An 18,490-nucleotide genomic window follows, 5' to 3' on the forward strand; every position below is an offset into this window, starting at 1 on the left:
CATCGATGTCCGCCCCCCAACAGCTTTCATTGGTCCTAGGGCAGAGGGCGGTGCCAAATCCATCTCTGCCATTGGCTGGGCTGTAAGGCGGGCCGCAGGGACACTGCTGGGCTGAGCCGGGAGAGGGCGGTGCCCGCGGTCCCTGAGGCGGGCGGCCTGGTACCCCGGCGCCGTGGCGCGGGTGTTCAGCGCGTGTCCGGCCGGGGCCTGCCAGCGCTTGCCGCCGCAGCGGAACCTCTGCCCTCTCTGGGAAATGGCCCGAGGCACATTTCTTTAGTCGACGGTGCCGCCGCTTGGGGACCGGGCGGGGCGGTGCCGCCGCAGCCCGCCCCGAGGAGAAGGAAGGGGGCTGAGGAGGGGCGGCGCGCGGTGGACAACCGTGCTTTGCGTGCAGAGCAGGAAAACAACGAGTAACGAACGGTGTGGAGACGGCGCGGATGCTCCCTGCGGAGCCTGAGCCAGGTGCCGGGGTTGTCTCTCCTCCCCAGGGAAGGGAAAACAAGGCCGAGGCTGCGGCCCAGCCCAGCCCTTCACCCAGCCCTCTCCTCAGTATGCCATCTCGGGCTGCCCACACCTTCCTGCCACAGTCTTCCCTGCACTTTGCTTCCCCCCTCATGCTCTCCGCCTCCGAGTCTGGATTTCTAGATGAAGGCCAGTATTAAATGTCTATAGCTGTCTGCCTGTTTGACAGTGCCTCTCTCCACGCCATCCAACGTGCACGGAGCCAGGCCAGGAAAAGCCTAGTCGTTCCTGGGTTATGAGCCTTATATCTCAAAAGAACAGGCTCAAAAGACAAAGTGACATTCGCTGTGAATTGTGCTGCTGCACGCTGTCTAGGACAAGCAGTCCTGGCTTTGTTTCTGGTCAGTGTTCCTTACATTTTCAGCCACTTTTTTCATGCCTGAAGGAGTTAGCATACCATCCGTTACAGTAACTCACAACTGCCTACTGCATTCCCTGGAGTTGATGTCTACCAGCCAGGTAAAGCAGCATTTACTTGCACCTTTCCTTCCTTTCCCTTTGGACCACAGACTGGAACAAATGCCAAGAAGCGTACTTTGGATATAGCATCTGGAAAGCAAGAGTATCTCAACAAGATGTTACTTAGTATCTGTACTAATTTTTATTATTTTCTCCTCACATTGTAAAACTAACATTCATCAAAACTGCCTCAGTTCATTTTTTGTTCCACATCTCATTTATTTCCCTTTGAGAGAGGATTTCACTTTTCTATCTGCTCAAAGTAGTAAATACTCAAAAGTAAAATACTTCTTGCTTTCCATACCTGTCTAAAGTTTCTTCAGACACATGGTAAGAGGCACAGATGAGGGAAGCATTTGTACTCTTTTGCTTCCTTGACTGTAGGTAGCTGATGTTTCGAGAGTTTCACCAATCTACTCTAGACCTTTGATTTAGAGCCAAAGTTTTCAAGTACAAACCAGAGATAACACAGGAACTGACAAATATTGACTCAGGAAGAACTGAATATTTTACCCTAAAAATATATATATGTACCACATAGGAAAGACATCCAACTTGGTTGGATGAGGATATTTTTTGGAAATGTGTAATGCCAAAAAAATAAAGAACAGAAAAAGGGAAAGTTCTTATTTAACTTAGTCTTTACTCCTGCAGTATAAGGCCCTTTTTCTGGGATACAGCCTGCTAATGCACCAGGATGAGCGTTCTTATCATCCCAGACATATTGATTAATAATAGGCCCTTTATTGGAGCTCACATGAGAAGGAAAGAGAGGACGGCACAGACAATCTTACCTCCCTTCGGACTCCAGGAACCCAGAGCTGTGCAGCATCAGGCACGCCTCCCATCAGGGTACGGCCTGTGGTGCAGATCCCATCCGTGGAGAGATCCCCCAGCATTTTGGTCTTTAGAGCTCTTGTATGATCTTCTGAGAATAAAACAATTCTGGTGGTCATTCCTACTGTCAAACAAAAGAACACGCTGCTTCACTTTGAAATAAAGATCACATGCAGGTGGTGTAATTGCCAACGCCAGGAGGGAGAAGTCCAGTGCATAGAGAAGCTAAGTGAAGAGAAAAGGAACATCTCCTCCCTATAGTTGCTAAATATACTTCAGGATACAAATCCTTTAATGCAATATTAAAAATACAGAAAGAACACCTTTAACAGGTCAAACCAAAAATCCATCACAGCCTGTGATTGCCCTGGGACGCACTGTGGCACAGCCCCTCTGCTGGTGGCTTGGGCTGCGCTTTCCCACACATCTGGTTATTTACAGCCTCCCACCCTGACCCCACACCAGCAGCAGGCTGCCCTCACCAGCCACCTCCTAGCCCTGGCCTCATGGCCATTCACGCCACCAGCAGGAGGAAGTTGGAGGAGGGAAGAAACCCTTCCGGCTGGGGGATCTGCGTCCCTCCCCATGAGGCAGGGGCCAGGAGCTGCTTGGACACCTTCAGAAGGTGGCAGACACGGACAAGTGTGCTCCCCTATGTTTTACATTTTTGGTCCTGTGATCATAATGCATCTTCTTCCTCCCCTCCTGCATCTGTTGCTTCCCCCCTCCTCCCCCCCCTTCCCTCTTTAGACCTTTTCCTCAGGATAATTCATTTTTTCAGGATAATTCAAATTTAAGAGAATTCAAAAAGAGAGCTCAGTAGGGACTGCAGCAGAGCAGCACGCCCCACAACCACTGCTTGAGGCTGAGCAGAAGAGTCAGGGTGCTCTCTCTAGAGTTCCCCAGCATCCACCTTCACTGTTCAGTGATGTTAGAGGGCCCATCCTTGCCTTTATTGTCTCTCTATGGACCTGTTACCCATGAATTTGTCAAACCCTCTTTGAACCTGCTGATACCTGTGATCTGCAGCCCCAGCTTTGCCTGGAACAAGTCCTTTTAGTGTTTTAAACCAATCTTCTGCTGATTTTATCAAGTAGCCCTAGCGCTGATGTTACAGAATTCTCTGAAAATAGTTCTGCCTTACTCTCTGCCTTTCTGCTTTTGCTGAGTCACCTCCACATTTGAATGCTCCTCTCCCAGCTGAAGCTGTAGCTTCCCCAGCTCTGTGGCAGTTTGGTTTCCTTCGTACCATTTGGCGTGGAACCTGGTCGAAAGCTGCTAGGAACTCGCCTGTGCCCTGGCACCAAAGCTGGCTGCAGTGAGAGGTGACACACCTTGGCCAGCAGTTCCGTTTCACACCTCGGTTCCTGAAGAAGCAATAGCTGAATGTCATCTGGGCCAGGGGGGCTTATTGACATCTAGAGTGCCCGTTTGGTGCAATACAGCTTATTTACCTCAGCTTGAGCGAAGTTCCAACTGCCTGTTACAAAAAAGCAGGAGGTGTGGAGATTTCCTTAACGTCTTCACTGCTAGAAATCAATGACTGCAATAGATGGCAAATCCTGAGCTGTACATATGTAATATTAGACCGTGGTCTTAAAACCAGAAACGCATTCAGAAGGAAAACCATGGTGCGTTCCCTTCTTTAATTCTTTCAGCATCTCTTCTCACCAAGAACAGCTATAAAGTACAGGACGTGGGGCACAGTATCCAACTAAGTTACATAGTGGATCTCCATCACTACAGTTAATGATGATGGAATGCAGGCACCATGCCTACACCTAGATGGAGATGTTTACACATAAAGCAAAGCAAGCAAGTCAAGTTCTTAGTTTATCAGAACGAAGCAGGTTCAGAGCCTTTTGTATTTAGCTCAATGATTCTACCTAAACTGTCATCCACTTACACTGTTAGGAGCTGAATCAGCTAAGCAACTCCTGTGATAGCTGGCTTATTTCTAGAGAACTCCATCTGGAAAACCATCATTGTGAAAGACTACACTTTGCCCTAACAGAGGAAAAAAAAAGTTTGGAGATAACGGCAGTATGCTATTAAAGTTCTGCCTGCAAGGACTGCCAGCTTCAAAATTGCCATGCGCACTGAACAATCACTCAAAGATAGATACCTTTGCATGTACCAGAGAGCACAAAACACCGATGTTAGCTGGTGCACTTAAGAAAAAAGGAGTTGGAATGTAAAAAGATATTCACATTAAAAGGCAAGGGCAATCAGAGAAGACAAGCCATTGCAGTAAAAGTGCTCCTTCGGGCGATTGGCTGCTCCCACATCACTGTTTGTTTACTGCAGGATCAGGTACCAGAAGGTCCCGATAATCTGGTGACACCACCAGTAATTATCAGTGATGCTCATTGTAAGTAATTGCAGAGACAAATCAACCACAACATTCAGCAATCCAAGTACATCCCAGTAAGTTATGCAGAGATGCAACCCTTTTCAAAATGCCATAAAGTCAGGCACCCCCAGCCACTTTTGGCATGGCAGGCTTTGACAAATTTAAATTGAAAGACCACAGCTAATCTTTACATAGAATTTGGAAGACTAAATAGCTCTACATATAACCTTAAGCACTTGAAAAATTGTAACAAGAAAGGAACTGGAAGTCTTTACTTTTTTTACCATTCTGATCATAACAGACTTTAGGACTTGGAATCAGGCAAATTTCATAGCGGTATTTTTCAGGAGCAGCACCTGAATTCCACTTAAAAATTTTGCAGGGGAAGACACAAAAATACCTTGTAGTCTTTTATATTACATTTTTATTTTGCAAGAAAATAAATTATACAACTTAAAAAATAAAATTCAAAAATTAAGCAGTACATCAAAATAGTTCAGCTGGACTGCCATACAGAAACTACCACCATTCAAAATTGTACAGCATTATTATGTTGGTAGTGGCACACATTCAAAATTGTAAATACCATACGTAGATAGATATTACAACTCGGGAACTCAAGTTTGCTCAACACTCCAGACTACATATAGTGTATATGACAGGAAAGCTTTCATGTATTGTTTATTTCACAAATATGACCTCAAAGAATTACAAAGATAGCATCCCAGTCATTTGGATGAAAATAGAAAACAGTTTGAATTTAAGATAGCAAATCTTTCTGTAAAACTATCAAATCTTTTTGCCAATTGTATTTTTAAAATTTGCACTTTACAGGACAATGGCATCCCAATGCAAATAAATGCAACACATGAACATTCAGAACATTTATATTAAGTTTAAAAAAGGTGAAAACGAGAAAGTCACATTGTCTTTTGGAAATGTAATTGCATTACAGTCATAACAAATGAAAGATGAGTAAAAATAGAAGTTAGGGACACCAACTGTGGAAAGAGGAAAATGGAAGACTTCAGAATTGAAACTGAGATCCTCATCAAGTTGTTGGGACAGAGAAAGATTTAACAGTATTTCTTAATTAAACCCATTACGAGTGATTCCCCCCCCTTCTCCACCAGATTTCATTCCATAGCTATTCACCGTGGCAGTGTGTGTGGCAACATGTTTTTCAGATGCAGCACCTCTTTAAGCTAGGTCTTTGGACATATATGTTCATAGCTAAAAACTGCAGCCTTAAAAGTGCGTTGTTGCCATATTGCAAGTGAAGAATAGTTCATTGTCGTTTAGATCTGAACTCTACCCTCCCCAAAAGAACAGTTTACCCCAGGTATCTCCCTGTGCCCCAGGTGATACTAGTTTTAAGTGCATATTGGTGAAAGTGACCTGATGAAGGATGCTAAACGTGATTCTGCATCTTTAACAAATTTGCTGGTGTGAGTCTCGTTTAGTAAAAAACCCCGACATCCATTTCCGGTATATATTTAAAGAAAAACGACCATGTCATAGGCACATTACCAATTGTATTTCTGCATCCCAGGTGCTGAGAAATATAGAGATAACATGTAGGTTGTATTACTTTATATTTACTAGTTGAGGGAATGTGTAGCTCCTTAGCTTTTAGCAACCTGTTGCGTTCTGCATACACTCCAGCTTCCTAAACAGTTGGATCTGAGATGCAGTCTCTTAAACTTCTCTCTCAAATTGAAACCGATGGCTTCAAAAAATCAGCATTACCCCCTTTGCAGCTCTTTCTGTGGGACAATTTCACACCTGTTCTTCTCCGGTTAAGGGCTGGAATTGTTTATGGTGAAAAGAGTGTGCTCACACTATCACGATTTTCCCAATTATCCCAAGTAAGCATTTATTACTTTTAAGTTACAAAGACTGAAAGTCTTGCAGCATAAAGGTTTTTTTTATTAGAATTTTGTTTTCTTATGTTTGAATAGCTTTACCGGTTAACTACACAGAGCACCACTTGCTTTTGATTCTGAATCGCAACACCACAGGGCCAACATAAAAGATGCAATATTTTTAAACAGCATCTGCTTTTAAGTATCAATAAAAGCATGTAACATAAGCTGTAGGATTTCAATTGATGGGAACAGGCCAGGTCTCGATTTCTCTCCATCTCTTATTCATGAAACCCTCACTACCAAAAATTTCTTACTTGAAGAGATGTTCAAGTACACACTGTTCTCAGGCAGTCACATTGGCATTTACATTAGCAATAGAGCGGGCAGCCTGCTTAAGGGTGCAAACAGCCATTCTTGCAGAGTTTGCTTTTAAACCACTCTTACTTCATACTTTACTGCAACCATGTGAAAGCAAAACTCCTCCTCCTACTTACTGGAAGCTTTTCCTTTTTGACTAAAGTTAATTGGATCCTCTTCCCCCTTTCAATCATCAAAGATGATGAGACCTTTAGATATTGAACTGGTTAATTAAAAAAAAAATTCGCACACTTGCAATTTCTAGAATATTCATACGGAACTGAGTAAAGCACAACTTACCTTTTGTCCCAAGACAGACACTCTGCTCCAGTGATTCATGTTATCAGTCCAGTACATGCTGGGACATTTCAGAGTAGCAGAGAGGCAGGCAGTGCCCAACGACTACTTAAGATGATTGAAAATAGAAGAGGTAACATTAAAAAGTTGAAATTCCTGATGTGTATTTGGCACACTCTGCATACACTAAACAAGGTATTTTTCCTTAGCTTTTTACCATTTTTCTTAGAATTTTATTTCCTACCCTGCCAGTTTCAAAATAAAAAGCAGAGGGTTTGTTTTTCATATAAAGATGTTGTCTTCTAAGCAACAAACCAGTCCAACTGGATTAATCTTGCATGTCTATATAAAGTTACCACTGAGGAATTAGTACAGGGATCTTCAAATGTTATTTTCTTTCTGGGGGAGTTGCGCATCAATTACTCTTTAATGCATTCAGATATATGTAGTCATACTTAATATTTGGAATACAAATATTAAATGTACAAGGAAATACACTTAATATTTCTGTTCAATATAACAGACCCACCCATGAAAACTGCTTTTACAGTGAAGTATCATTCAAGAAAGCTTTACCTTCTCAAAAAGGATTGTAGCAAATCATCTGTCCAAATAAGGTAACAAATAATGTATATCCACTTGTTTACAGCAAATGATTTAAAAACAATGATCTCTTGCTTAAGGAAAAATATCACCCATGACTTGGAATTACTTTTATGTCACTTATGTGTCAATTATTAAAATCCAGTTACTAGATTGAAGCACTGCTCTAGCCAACAGGTTTTAACTGTAACAAATACATATCAGTTGTGATGCACGTGGTTGTGTCTCTCAAATGTTATTACATAAAAAGGATCTAAGGTGGACAGTACGTTACTCTGTTGATCCAAAACACAAAAGTGAAAGTGCTACTTCTAGTCCTAATTGCATTTAAAAAAAACAAAAACAAAACAACCAACCAACCCAAACCCAAAACAAAACTAATAGCAGTTCCTCAGTGCATGAATATTTGAATATTTTTTCCTTGTGCAAGTACTGGTCATCTAAAAACCCAAACCTCTATTCTTCCTGGTGGGTGTAAATCAAATCTACTTTAAAAAGTTCATAATGGGCTCTTCATGAATGCAAGTTTCCCACAAAACAGCATGCTGTTAAAAGTGTGCAACATGAAGGGAATGCCATCATGCTAGCTGAATGAGATTGGCAAAATATAGTCCTCTGTAAGGTAAGGCAGGGATTTTAATATGTAATGAAAGTCAAAACAAGTCCTTCTGCAGCACAAGCTGTTGCAGCTGTCTGTCCAAGCACCCTTCCATTTATGTTCTCAGCATCCTGCAGAGTCCTCAAATTATGCCATATATATGAAGGTGTTGATATCCGACTCATCTCTTCTGATATATTTGTGCTCTATAAGCCATTCAATTTGCTCTTTTATCATTTTCTTTTGTGGCAAGAACATGTTTTTCAATATTTCTACCAGTTCAGTCTGAAGCTGGGCATTAGTAATTTTCTTCCGCATTTTCATTATTTGGATGATAGCCTCCTGGTGGGGGACAAAAAAAAAATTAATTTTTTTGAGATGCCTGGGTGAAGTGACAAAATGAACACAGCATTAATAAGGGGCTCCTGGTAAGGCAGGACAGCAAGGAAATCTGTATTTTTTCCTTAAAAATGGGATATATGCTGCATTTCTTAACCTAAGTAGATACTGAACTGCTTTTACAAAGAAGTTGATAAAGGAAAAAATGAAGCAAGAAATAAGACAAGTCCAGCCAAAGGAGAATCTGCAGTTGAATCTTATACCTAGAGTGTGAATTACTCACTAAAACCTAATGTTCATTCACTCTCTGAGCAGAAGTCACCATTTCCACAGTGACGTCATATACCTTGTGTATACCTCTTGAAATGCATGCTTAACATCAAATTGGAACTCACGAGGAGCCCTCTTTTCATAAATACAACCAGGCATTAATCCTTCTGCTGGAGGTATGGCCAACATGTTAAGTCAGGTGGTAGAATTCACAATGTGCATGGCCTAGAACCTAATCGGACTGTTAGAAGGAGACCTGCAATTTGAAGGTAAGACGGAATTTGTGAGACTCCATTGTAGGTAATGATCTCTGATACCTGAAAAAATTCAGGTTTTTTTAGAAGCATCAGCTCAAAAGATTTGACAGGAGTACCTGACTGAAGGACAACCAACCACAAAGCAGGAAGCTCCAGTGTGTACATCTAAGATGTACTTACAAACTTTCCTTCTAAAGAGAAGGCCTCTCAAAAAGTCATACTGCTATTACTAAAGCGTGATCCCACCTCTAAGATTACTCTCTTCATACAGAGCAGTCAAAGAGATCTCAAGATCAACAATACTGTTCGTTCACGTTGGTGGTTCAAGTCAGTCAACTTTACCATTTGCTGCTGCCACCCACCACTACAGTTATGCCTTCACCGCTTGCTTAATATCTGCTTTGTCCTCTCTAAAAACAAGGATTTGATACATCAGAACAGGAGGCTGACAACTACAACTCCACAAACACATCTGCAAAATCCAGTATTCACAAAGGATCTAAGCCAAATCGCAAAACTAAGTTCTAACGGGATTCAAAAGCATTCATTTTATACATAACATTCAAATGTGGACAGCATAATACAATCAAAGAAATTGGGTAATTTTATATTCCTCTGGCAGTTTACTTGCCTGGGTTCGTAATATTCTTAGCTGGACTATTCCTTCATTTTCCTCTTCCCGCATTCTCTCTGTAGTAAGTTGCAACCGACCAATCAAATTTATCTTGCCCCTTTTCTGAACTTTAGCATTTTTTCTGAAAAAGTTACATTGTATGAAAATAAGCAAAAAATATATTTTCAGTTAAGGAATTCCTGTTAAATTACAGCAGCAAGGAGTACCATCACATATCAGATATTTATAGGCTATTAGCACTGCAGCAGTGAGATAGCTGGCTAACAAATCAAAGCTCAATGCCAATGTCTCTGCATAATAAACCTGAATATACCAGCAGTACAAAAAAAAAAATTATCAGCTGAAACTGACAGTGTCCAAAGGTGAAAAGTTAACTATTTTTAAAAATAAAAATTCAGAGAAATGTATTTCAGTTTAATTATATAAAACTAGGGGTCTTTAAGGGAAGTTTTTACCACAAAGTTCAAGAAATTGGACTAGTTCATTTTCCATCAAAAGAACTGTCTGTCTAGCAGAAAAAAAGGACAAATATCAGCTATCATAACAAAAGCTGACAGCATTCTTCAGTGGTCACCCACAAACTTTCTGTACAGCCTGCTGCCTCTGTCATGACCTCTTATCGCTTCCCACAGCTCATGATCTTGATGACAGGAACAAATGTCATGGCAATGGGCAAGAAACTAAGCCCCAGGAAAGCTTGTCACCTCTCTCTCCACAGATCCAGATGTGCAGCTGCTACTGAGAATGAGGCCCAGAATCTGAGGTCACTAGCAAGCAGCCAGTTCTAATCAGAGTCATTGATAATAAAGAGAGGCAAAAAGCAAAGTAAAACTTGCTGAATGTAGTATATACCATTCAGATATTGTCTCTTGATATCATCTTATGCTCTGAAGGATTTCAAAGCACCAGTAAAAAAGCACTGCAATTCTCACTGAAATACAGACACTCCTCTCTAGTGAAAGCCACATCAAAAATCATGGCTTTTGACAACATACCATACTATTAAGCAGTTTCATTTCCCATTGAAACTTATCACTCTGCTTTTGAAACTCTCTGTGTGTGTAATAATCAATACAGCACTACTGCTCTGCTTACATGCTGTCTTCCTATATGAAATTTCATGGGCTCATTAGTAACAGGAAGATAGCAAAGCCTCCAATTTTGTGCCTCATCCCTAGGTGTTTAAGAAATTTAATTTCACAGAAATCATAATCATAGAAATGTTTGCCTGAAGGGGCTGCTGGAGGTCATCTAGTCCAACTACCTACTTGAAGCATGACTTTTGCCAAAACTAAGTGAGGACAGGGCAGCAAAGCATGCGTCTAGCTGAATCTTGAAAACTTTCAAGGATGAAGGTTAACTTAATGTAAATTCCTTTAATTACAAAATAGTACATTGTTGTTTTACTTTTTAAACATTGTCTTACATTAAACTGAACTCCTGGTTCACCGAGAAGAGGGTTCCTTCTGTAAAGTCTTTGGGTGAATTGACTTGAGGTTCATACAATAAAACCTGACGTTTCAGCTTTGGAAATGCTACAAGAGACTACAGAGAAAAGGGAGGGGGGAAAGAATGAAAATAAAACACCAGACTTTCTAAATGGAAACAATTACTTTTTAAGAACATAGTTCACTGCTGTGCAGACTGTAGTGAGAGAACCACGTAGCCTTGTTCGGAGCTGCCAGAAGGCAACATGAAGATACTGGAAAACCAGAGAGGGGACACAGTTTATCAAATCTTCTGAAATGAGTTAGCATATATAAAATCATACAAAGTAGTAAAATGCACGAACTCACAGCCACAGAAGTGGTGTTGAATCTGATTTATGTGATTTGTCTCTTTATTCTTGAGATAAATAATTAAAAGTCTGATAAAGCAAACACTGAAGTTATTTTTAAGTAACATATATTTATCAGGTGCCACTGATTTCCTAGAATTAGACCAGTCCCACTCCACAAACCACAATCACAACTGGGTGCTTTAGGCAGCGTGTGGTCAAAAAGATCTTGCTGTTTCCAAAAGCTTAAGTTAGATAATATTGGGTAGAGAGAATGTGTTAACATAAAGGCTGTGTGTGCTCCACAGTATTGCAAGAGGCCAGCATTACAACTGATTAATTAGCAAGAAGTGCGTTCACATTTCAGTTTCAAAGTGTTATCTGACAGCACTTTAAGAATACTAATCCAGTATTTCAGAGTACAAAAGTCAGGAAGAAATCTGTTTCAAGAGAAAGGGAAATACCCATAAAGTCCTCCTAAGTTCTGCATCAGGGAGTTCAGTTGCCAGTTTAAGATTTTCAAAGCTGATCTTCTCTCTGGGTCTTTGGTTCCATGCAAACAGCACAGCTAGCTGAAACGTTGTCACCTCCAAGTCATACTGGCCAACCTCGTTCTTAAAGGTTATCTGTGAATAGAATGACAATTTTACTTATAAGCCTTTCTGGATCACAAACTTTCCTGCTATGATAAACACACAGAAAGTAGTCATTGATATCGATACAATGAAAACGATACACTTACAATTCCATTGGACATGAGGTGGTGCCAGTGCAGTTTTCTACCACTGTGATTCTTTTTATAAAATTCTTCAACTTCTGGGATGAGATCTTCTAATTCCGTGGGCAGCGAGACAAATACTTTTTCAGAACTTCGGGACCAGGCGCCAGCATTTAGAATTTTTATATTCACAGAATCAGCTGTAAGACAATATTGGATTATATGAATCTCCAGGTATAACAGATAAATAAAATGCATTTTTTTTCTACTCTAAATATCATTATGAAGGACCAAATTTTCAGAAAGTAGCAGGGTGCCTACCTACTTAACATGAGGTACTCTATTTATGCCTCACTGGCTTTCTGTCAGCAACACTGATTGAATATCTGTTTTTTTCACTTGCCTCTACAAAGCTCCTTAAGCCCTGATGCAGCTTTATAGCTGATGCTTGTAAGCACTACTCAAGGGTTTTCAGCAGTAGCAGGTCCAAAGCTGGATGTTCCCCAGCCTCTCTCATCAGTGAAATTTAATCTCAGAAATGTGATTTGAGCTCTTCATAGCATGCACCCAGCTCTCCTGCTGGCAGGTAAAGGAGGAGCACAGTGTGAAGCACTCATGAAGAATGATGAGAGCACAAAAGAAGGGGGTAGTTCAGGCATTCACCTCATTGATACCGATTTAAGCCCCTGCTTGGAATTTAACTACAAGAGTAGGGAGTCTGCATCTACGAGATTGCTGATAATGAAAACCCACAATAACTTACAGAACGATATAGCTCCAGTGTCAACTGTAAGAGAAAGTAGAGTCTACAGACACTTCCAATCTAGGGATAACAATGCCCTGAAGACTATATTCAACCTGCAGTTGATAAAATTTTTAACTCAAGATTCAACAGAATTAATTTTCCACTAAGAGAAATGAAAAATAGCAAATCATTTGAAAACCATACCTGGTAAAGCAAGTTTATTATTTTTGTGCATTTCTTTGAAGGCCTGGTTCAAGTCTTCAGACACTTTGATATCCTGGAACATTCTAGCCAGCTTGTTTACATAGTCTGCTGGCATTCCTACTTCCTGTATAAACAAACAGAACACTAAACTATGACATAGACAACTATGACTAACCCCTCCCCCTTTTTTTAAAATAATAAACTCAAGAAAATTAAAAGCATTAAAGTACACAGGTATCACCACTTTACAGTAACAGTTAATCTGCAATGCAATATAAAGTTTTTTTGCATGGATCATAAGTAGTTATGCCTTAAGGGCACATGATGATTCTTTTAAAGAAATCCAAGTGTTGAAGAACATGCACATGCATTAAGGAATCAGTGAATTCTGATATTTGAAGGAATGTTTAAGGCATGCAAATAACATTCTAATCTACATAAAATTTCACAATTAGAACACATCTCAAATTACATACATACCTAAACAACAATTACACTGCACTTCCCTCATTTGTATAGGGAATATATGAAGCCTTCAGATAATCATATATGAAATATTCTGAAATCACTACCACTATTAGGCTAACATTTCTCTTAGAAAAGAGCTAAACTGTTTTACTTTCATAAAGTATTGCAATAAAACAGAAGTATAAGATGTCCTGAGTGGCCTGCAATTTAAGATAGAACACACCTAAGCAAGAAGGATATCTAAGTTCAGGAGTGGGAATTAATACCACGAGCAAGAGGCACAACCAAAGATAGATGTCAGGCTACTTACTCTGAGCCATTCCACCATATTCTCCTCAATTTCACTATCAGCTGATATATCTAATATCAGGCGTCTTGTTAAGTGAGCTTTGTGATATCGCATGAAAACATCTTTATTCTGTACATATTTAAGTACCAAAAGCTGTCAAAAAAAATAGATTTTAATATATTTATTTGCAATGTCAATCAGACAAGTCTTTGAATGCTGATCTAATGCCACTGTAGATTATGAAGTAGAAAAAGGCTACTTGACATTGCCTTAAGAGCAACTGTGTTAATACTATCAAAGGCATCCACTATGAATCTTTCATAACACCAAACCTCCAATTCCTTCATCTGTCAACCATCAAGAACCTTCTCTTAAATCAGAAAAGACATTGGCACTGGTATGTAAAGGTCTCCTGTATTATTTTCTAGACTAACATTAGTTACTGAAATACATTACAATCTGATATAGCATTAATTTTGTGAACTGACACAGAGACATGAAACACTGTATGGTTTACAAGATTTAAACACACACACACACTTGATGACATAATAAACTCTTTTCCCTATTATTACACCTTGCATAACTATTTTTGAAGATCAAGGCCTCGACCCACATAAGGGAATAAACAAATTCATTCTTCAGAATAACTGAAGTAGAAAGCAAAAACATACCACTTCTTTAAGCTTTGCTTCAATTTCTTCAGAGGTTAGTTTTTTGCTTAGTGGTGTTTTTCTTAGCAACATGTCACAGTAATTAGCAAGAAGCTCAGGGCACTTGGATTCAGGCTGTGTTTTCAATCCAACACTAAATAAAAGAACAACAACATATCTTTAAACCATATAGAATCCTGCTATTCTGAAGTAGTCACACTGTTGACAAGACAGACCACTCTTCCTGACTGCTTTTAATTTTAGAACTCTGACAATGAAGGATTACATTCAAACTACAGTTTGAAGCAACTAAATAATGTGTGGCAATTAAGTATTCCAGTAAAGAATTAACAAATGTTGCAGTGAAATGTTTCACTTATCTTGTCACTGTGCTCTAATGAAAGTCTCAAAAACAGCCTCCTGCATGTAATTTCACAGACTGCAAAACCCAACACATCTTTTGCATAGTAACAGGATGTAAAATAATTTTATAACGGGTGGAAACAGCAGACTAACAGCTTGGAGATTAAAAGCAGATTAAAGTTGAACAGGAAGATGCTACAGCATACTGACTTCAAAAGGCATGCAAGAACAAGGTTGTGTTCTCAACCTCTGTCTAGACTGGTGAATAAAATAGTGCCAAGGACCAATCCCTATTTCTAGGGTCAGATGGCACCACCTTGATTGCAAAGGCAGCGAGTAAAATAGCAGGTAAGAAGCTGTGGGCATGTTCAGGAATCCAGTGTTCTTGCTCATTCTCTCACCCTCTCATCAACTACTGCAGACAGTACTAAAACTCTTCAGACAACTTGTCCTTTTTAATTCATGAAGCAGCTTGCAGGCTACTGTCTTCTGTCCTCCTGAAGACCATTTGGAGTAAAAGCAGATCACTAGTCTTCTGGTTATTACAAGACAGAACCCTTATTTAGTCAATGTGTTCCCAGGTTATTTTGGAACAGGAATCTTCAAGATCCTCACAGCAATGAAAAATTAACAAATTCCATATTCTTAGGCTGAACTTAATAGCACAAGTTAAGCAGGATGAAGTTGCGTTTTACTTAAACCAAGCTGCATACATAGACAACTTAAAAGAGCTTGGGAAGAAGAATGCTGAACAGAAGACTGTCGCCATCATGGTGGTTTCTAAGAAATCACTAGGCAGGTTTAGCTTTAAGAGTGAAACACAGTTTGAATGAGGTACTGATTTGGATGTTCCCGGGGGAAATGAAAACCTTAGCAGACGCCTAAAAAACTCCTCTACCTTGCCTACATCTATATGAAGTATACAAAGCAGGGATCCAGTCTTTTGTGAAGGTATTTCTCCAATAACATAAAACTAGTAAGGCTAATCCCTGTCCAGGCTTACCGTTAGTCCAAAACCAAACACAATAAGAACCAGAATGCTGAACAGATATTTATATCCATCCACTCCTAAGAAGAAATAATTGGAAAGGGAAGCGGGTCGCCCAGCTACATAAGCTTTGTTTCTGTAGCAAATCAAACTACAAACTATATATAAGCAATCCCAACCACCTAAATATATACAGATACCTACTCAAGTGGCACATTACATGTTAAATGTTAACAATCTATTAACTGACTGCTACTTTCTCTTGGCTGAGTTAGTAGAGTGGCTACTGTAAGTATAGTTTTCTTCTTGAGTCAGACAGGTCTGCTTAATCTACTGGAAGTTGTTTAAACTAACCTGGTTAATCCAGGACTGAAACAAAACCGTTAACACACCCAAACAGGTCTCATTCACAGCTGGCATAGGAGGTGGTGGTAAACAGCTTGTGGATGGTTACACCTTAATCAGCCACACTTACTCCCATAGAGATTACTGCCTCAGTTTTCACCAGAACTTTTACTGAAGCTGCAGCAGAGTTATACAGCTCAGGTTTTTAGAATTAATAACCCAGGAAGGTATTATTAAGCTCAGCTAACAAACTGACTCATTACTATAAAAGAATAGATCCCCAATTACTACAAATAAATTTGAGTTGAAACAGGCTGCTATTCACTGATCCACTGCCACATGAAGAGTGTCTCACCAGAGGTTGATAAGCAATCTGAAATTCCATAATGCAAAGAACACAAAGCACTTTTAAACGCAGTGTTACTTTTTGAAGAGATATTTTAGGAGAAGCTCTATCTTTAGCAATTTAAAAACCCTGAATCACATTAAGTCTATATGGCTTACCCCTTTTGCTTCAATGGCAATTCAAGTTTAAAGATTGTAGCATCATTCACAACTGCTTTGTATGCCTGAAAAAGAATTAGATTATTAGTGCTTCACTCAATTCCTTTCTTTAACATATGAATCATAAAGGTCTTACCTCTCTTTTTAGATTACTGTAACATGAAATTAATCAGTTTTTATTAGCTCAAAGTTTGTGGATTTGATTTTCAGTGTGAGAGTTCAAATCCTATGACTCAATTTCCCATTAACTGGTGTTTTACATTTTCCTCTTTTCTGTTAACATTCTACTTTCCTTTAAGCAACAACTTAGAAAGCGATTGCATGGAGCGGGTTGCGTATCTGCAGTTATGAGACTACACCCAAATATGTAGTAAATTCTAAACGTAAGTATGTTGCTGAATCAGACCTTAAGGTGCTCAACACCAAAATCATCTTCAGATGTGCTTAATGACATTACAAAGCTAAACACAAATACAACTTTATACAGGACTACAACACAAATGAAAAGCTAATCAGTTGGCAGTAAGTTTCATCAATATTTTAGTCTACATATTTACTAGAGTAAGAGCAGCTTCTAGATTTAACAGTGAATGGGCACAATGATTTCAGAGACATTATCATATGAATTACAACACTTCTTAAATTGAAAACATATGATCAGCAGAAACACATACCTTATCTCTTGCAGTAAGAAATCTTGGATCATCTTGGAAAGCTTCTTTAACCAACTTACTAAATCGATTAAATAGTGTGAGTAATTGCTCTACGTATTTCTCAGAATCCTAAAGTTAGAGAGGCAAAAATCAAATAAAAAAAATAAGGCTCCACAGAATTCAGTGTGAGCTTACACTGAATTCCCTGATCTGTAATAACGTAGCATCCTCAAGCCTGCATACTATGAATTAGCATTTTATCTTTATTCTCTGTACTGCAGAGCTCTACAGCGTGTAAGACTCAACACAGACTTTCAGGATAGTATTTCCAACATATATACATAAAGAAAAGAATATATAACTTTCAAATATTGTGTAACAACTTCTAAATAAAAAAAGTTTAAGAACCAATAAAAGATACATCCTAACTGCTGCAGATACTCAGGCCTCCTAGACCCAGAGAAAAACATGATAAAAAGCTGAAAAAGAACAGCAGGGAAAAAACTTTTAACTTCCACACGGAACAACCACTCTTAGATTGAAAGCGAATTTACAATGTCATTAGGAAGTTAGAACTCTGGAAAAAAAAATGATTATGCCTTTTTAATTGAGATGCTAACACAATCCTACCGTTTAAGTATGCCAGGGACTTAATTTATAACCTTTTTACTGCAAATTGGATTCATGTTTTAAAGCTACAACTGAAATCGTAAGGAATAAAAAAAATATTCGAAAGACATTTAAAACTTTCAGTTGGTCAAGATTTGATGTTTAAACATTCACATGTATGTCCCACAATTAGAGAGTATTTCATTTCTGCAAAGTTGTTTTTTCATTGTTACTTTATTAAAAAATAATACACTTACAGTAGTAATAGTTTCAGCAGCTGCTACCATATCTGCAAGTCCAGCACTAACAATATGTTCTTCCAAGTCTTTTAGCATAGGCTCTATGCCATTCGGAACTTTATCCATCAGTGAAAACATTAAATGCAACTCTGAAAGATACAAATACTGATAAAGTCACCAGTCAAAGACCTGTATAAAACCCAAATATACTGCATTTCTGCTAGGGATATCTCAGGTGGAATACTGAGTATGTAAAGAACAGATAATCCAATAAACCCTTAAAAGGAAAAAAGTTTTGAATACTGTTCTAATTCTGGTACCACAAGGAGATTCTTCTGAAGGCAAAAAGAGGTATTTATTGCAACGTAATACTTGCTTATGCATATAATATCACAAGCTTGAATAAAACCCCCTAAAGTCAATGGCAGTTTGGATTATGTCCAGGTTCTCAGTATAACTGCCTTAAAATCCCTGGCAAAAATGGGTGTGTCTCAGTTGGAAGCCTACAGGAGTTTATGCAGGTAATTGTATAGATTCAAGA

General features: G+C 39.2%; 1 protein-coding gene across 2 annotated transcripts in view; it reads right to left on the reverse strand.

The window, feature by feature from the left end:
* Positions 1–4,585: 4,585 nt before the first annotated feature.
* Positions 4,586–18,490, reverse strand: part of CUL5 (cullin 5) — a 34,368-nt gene continuing 20,463 nt past the window's right edge. For both annotated transcript variants that reach the window (XM_054828922.1, XM_054828932.1), the window contains 11 exons: positions 17,968–18,098; positions 17,123–17,230; positions 16,449–16,513; positions 14,270–14,402; positions 13,617–13,748; positions 12,839–12,962; positions 11,914–12,089; positions 11,636–11,797; positions 10,821–10,939; positions 9,392–9,515; positions 4,586–8,236 (listed from right to left, as the gene is read on the reverse strand). In XM_054828922.1, coding sequence (XP_054684897.1) covers positions 8,042–8,236; positions 9,392–9,515; positions 10,821–10,939; positions 11,636–11,797; positions 11,914–12,089; positions 12,839–12,962; positions 13,617–13,748; positions 14,270–14,402; positions 16,449–16,513; positions 17,123–17,230; positions 17,968–18,098 — 1,469 coding nt within the window. In that variant the 3' untranslated portion in view covers positions 4,586–8,041. The remainder of the gene's footprint in view (positions 8,237–9,391; positions 9,516–10,820; positions 10,940–11,635; positions 11,798–11,913; positions 12,090–12,838; positions 12,963–13,616; positions 13,749–14,269; positions 14,403–16,448; positions 16,514–17,122; positions 17,231–17,967; positions 18,099–18,490) is intronic.

This window comes from Grus americana, chromosome 1, assembly GCF_028858705.1.
Source record: "Grus americana isolate bGruAme1 chromosome 1, bGruAme1.mat, whole genome shotgun sequence".
Lineage (NCBI taxonomy): Eukaryota > Metazoa > Chordata > Aves > Gruiformes > Gruidae > Grus > Grus americana.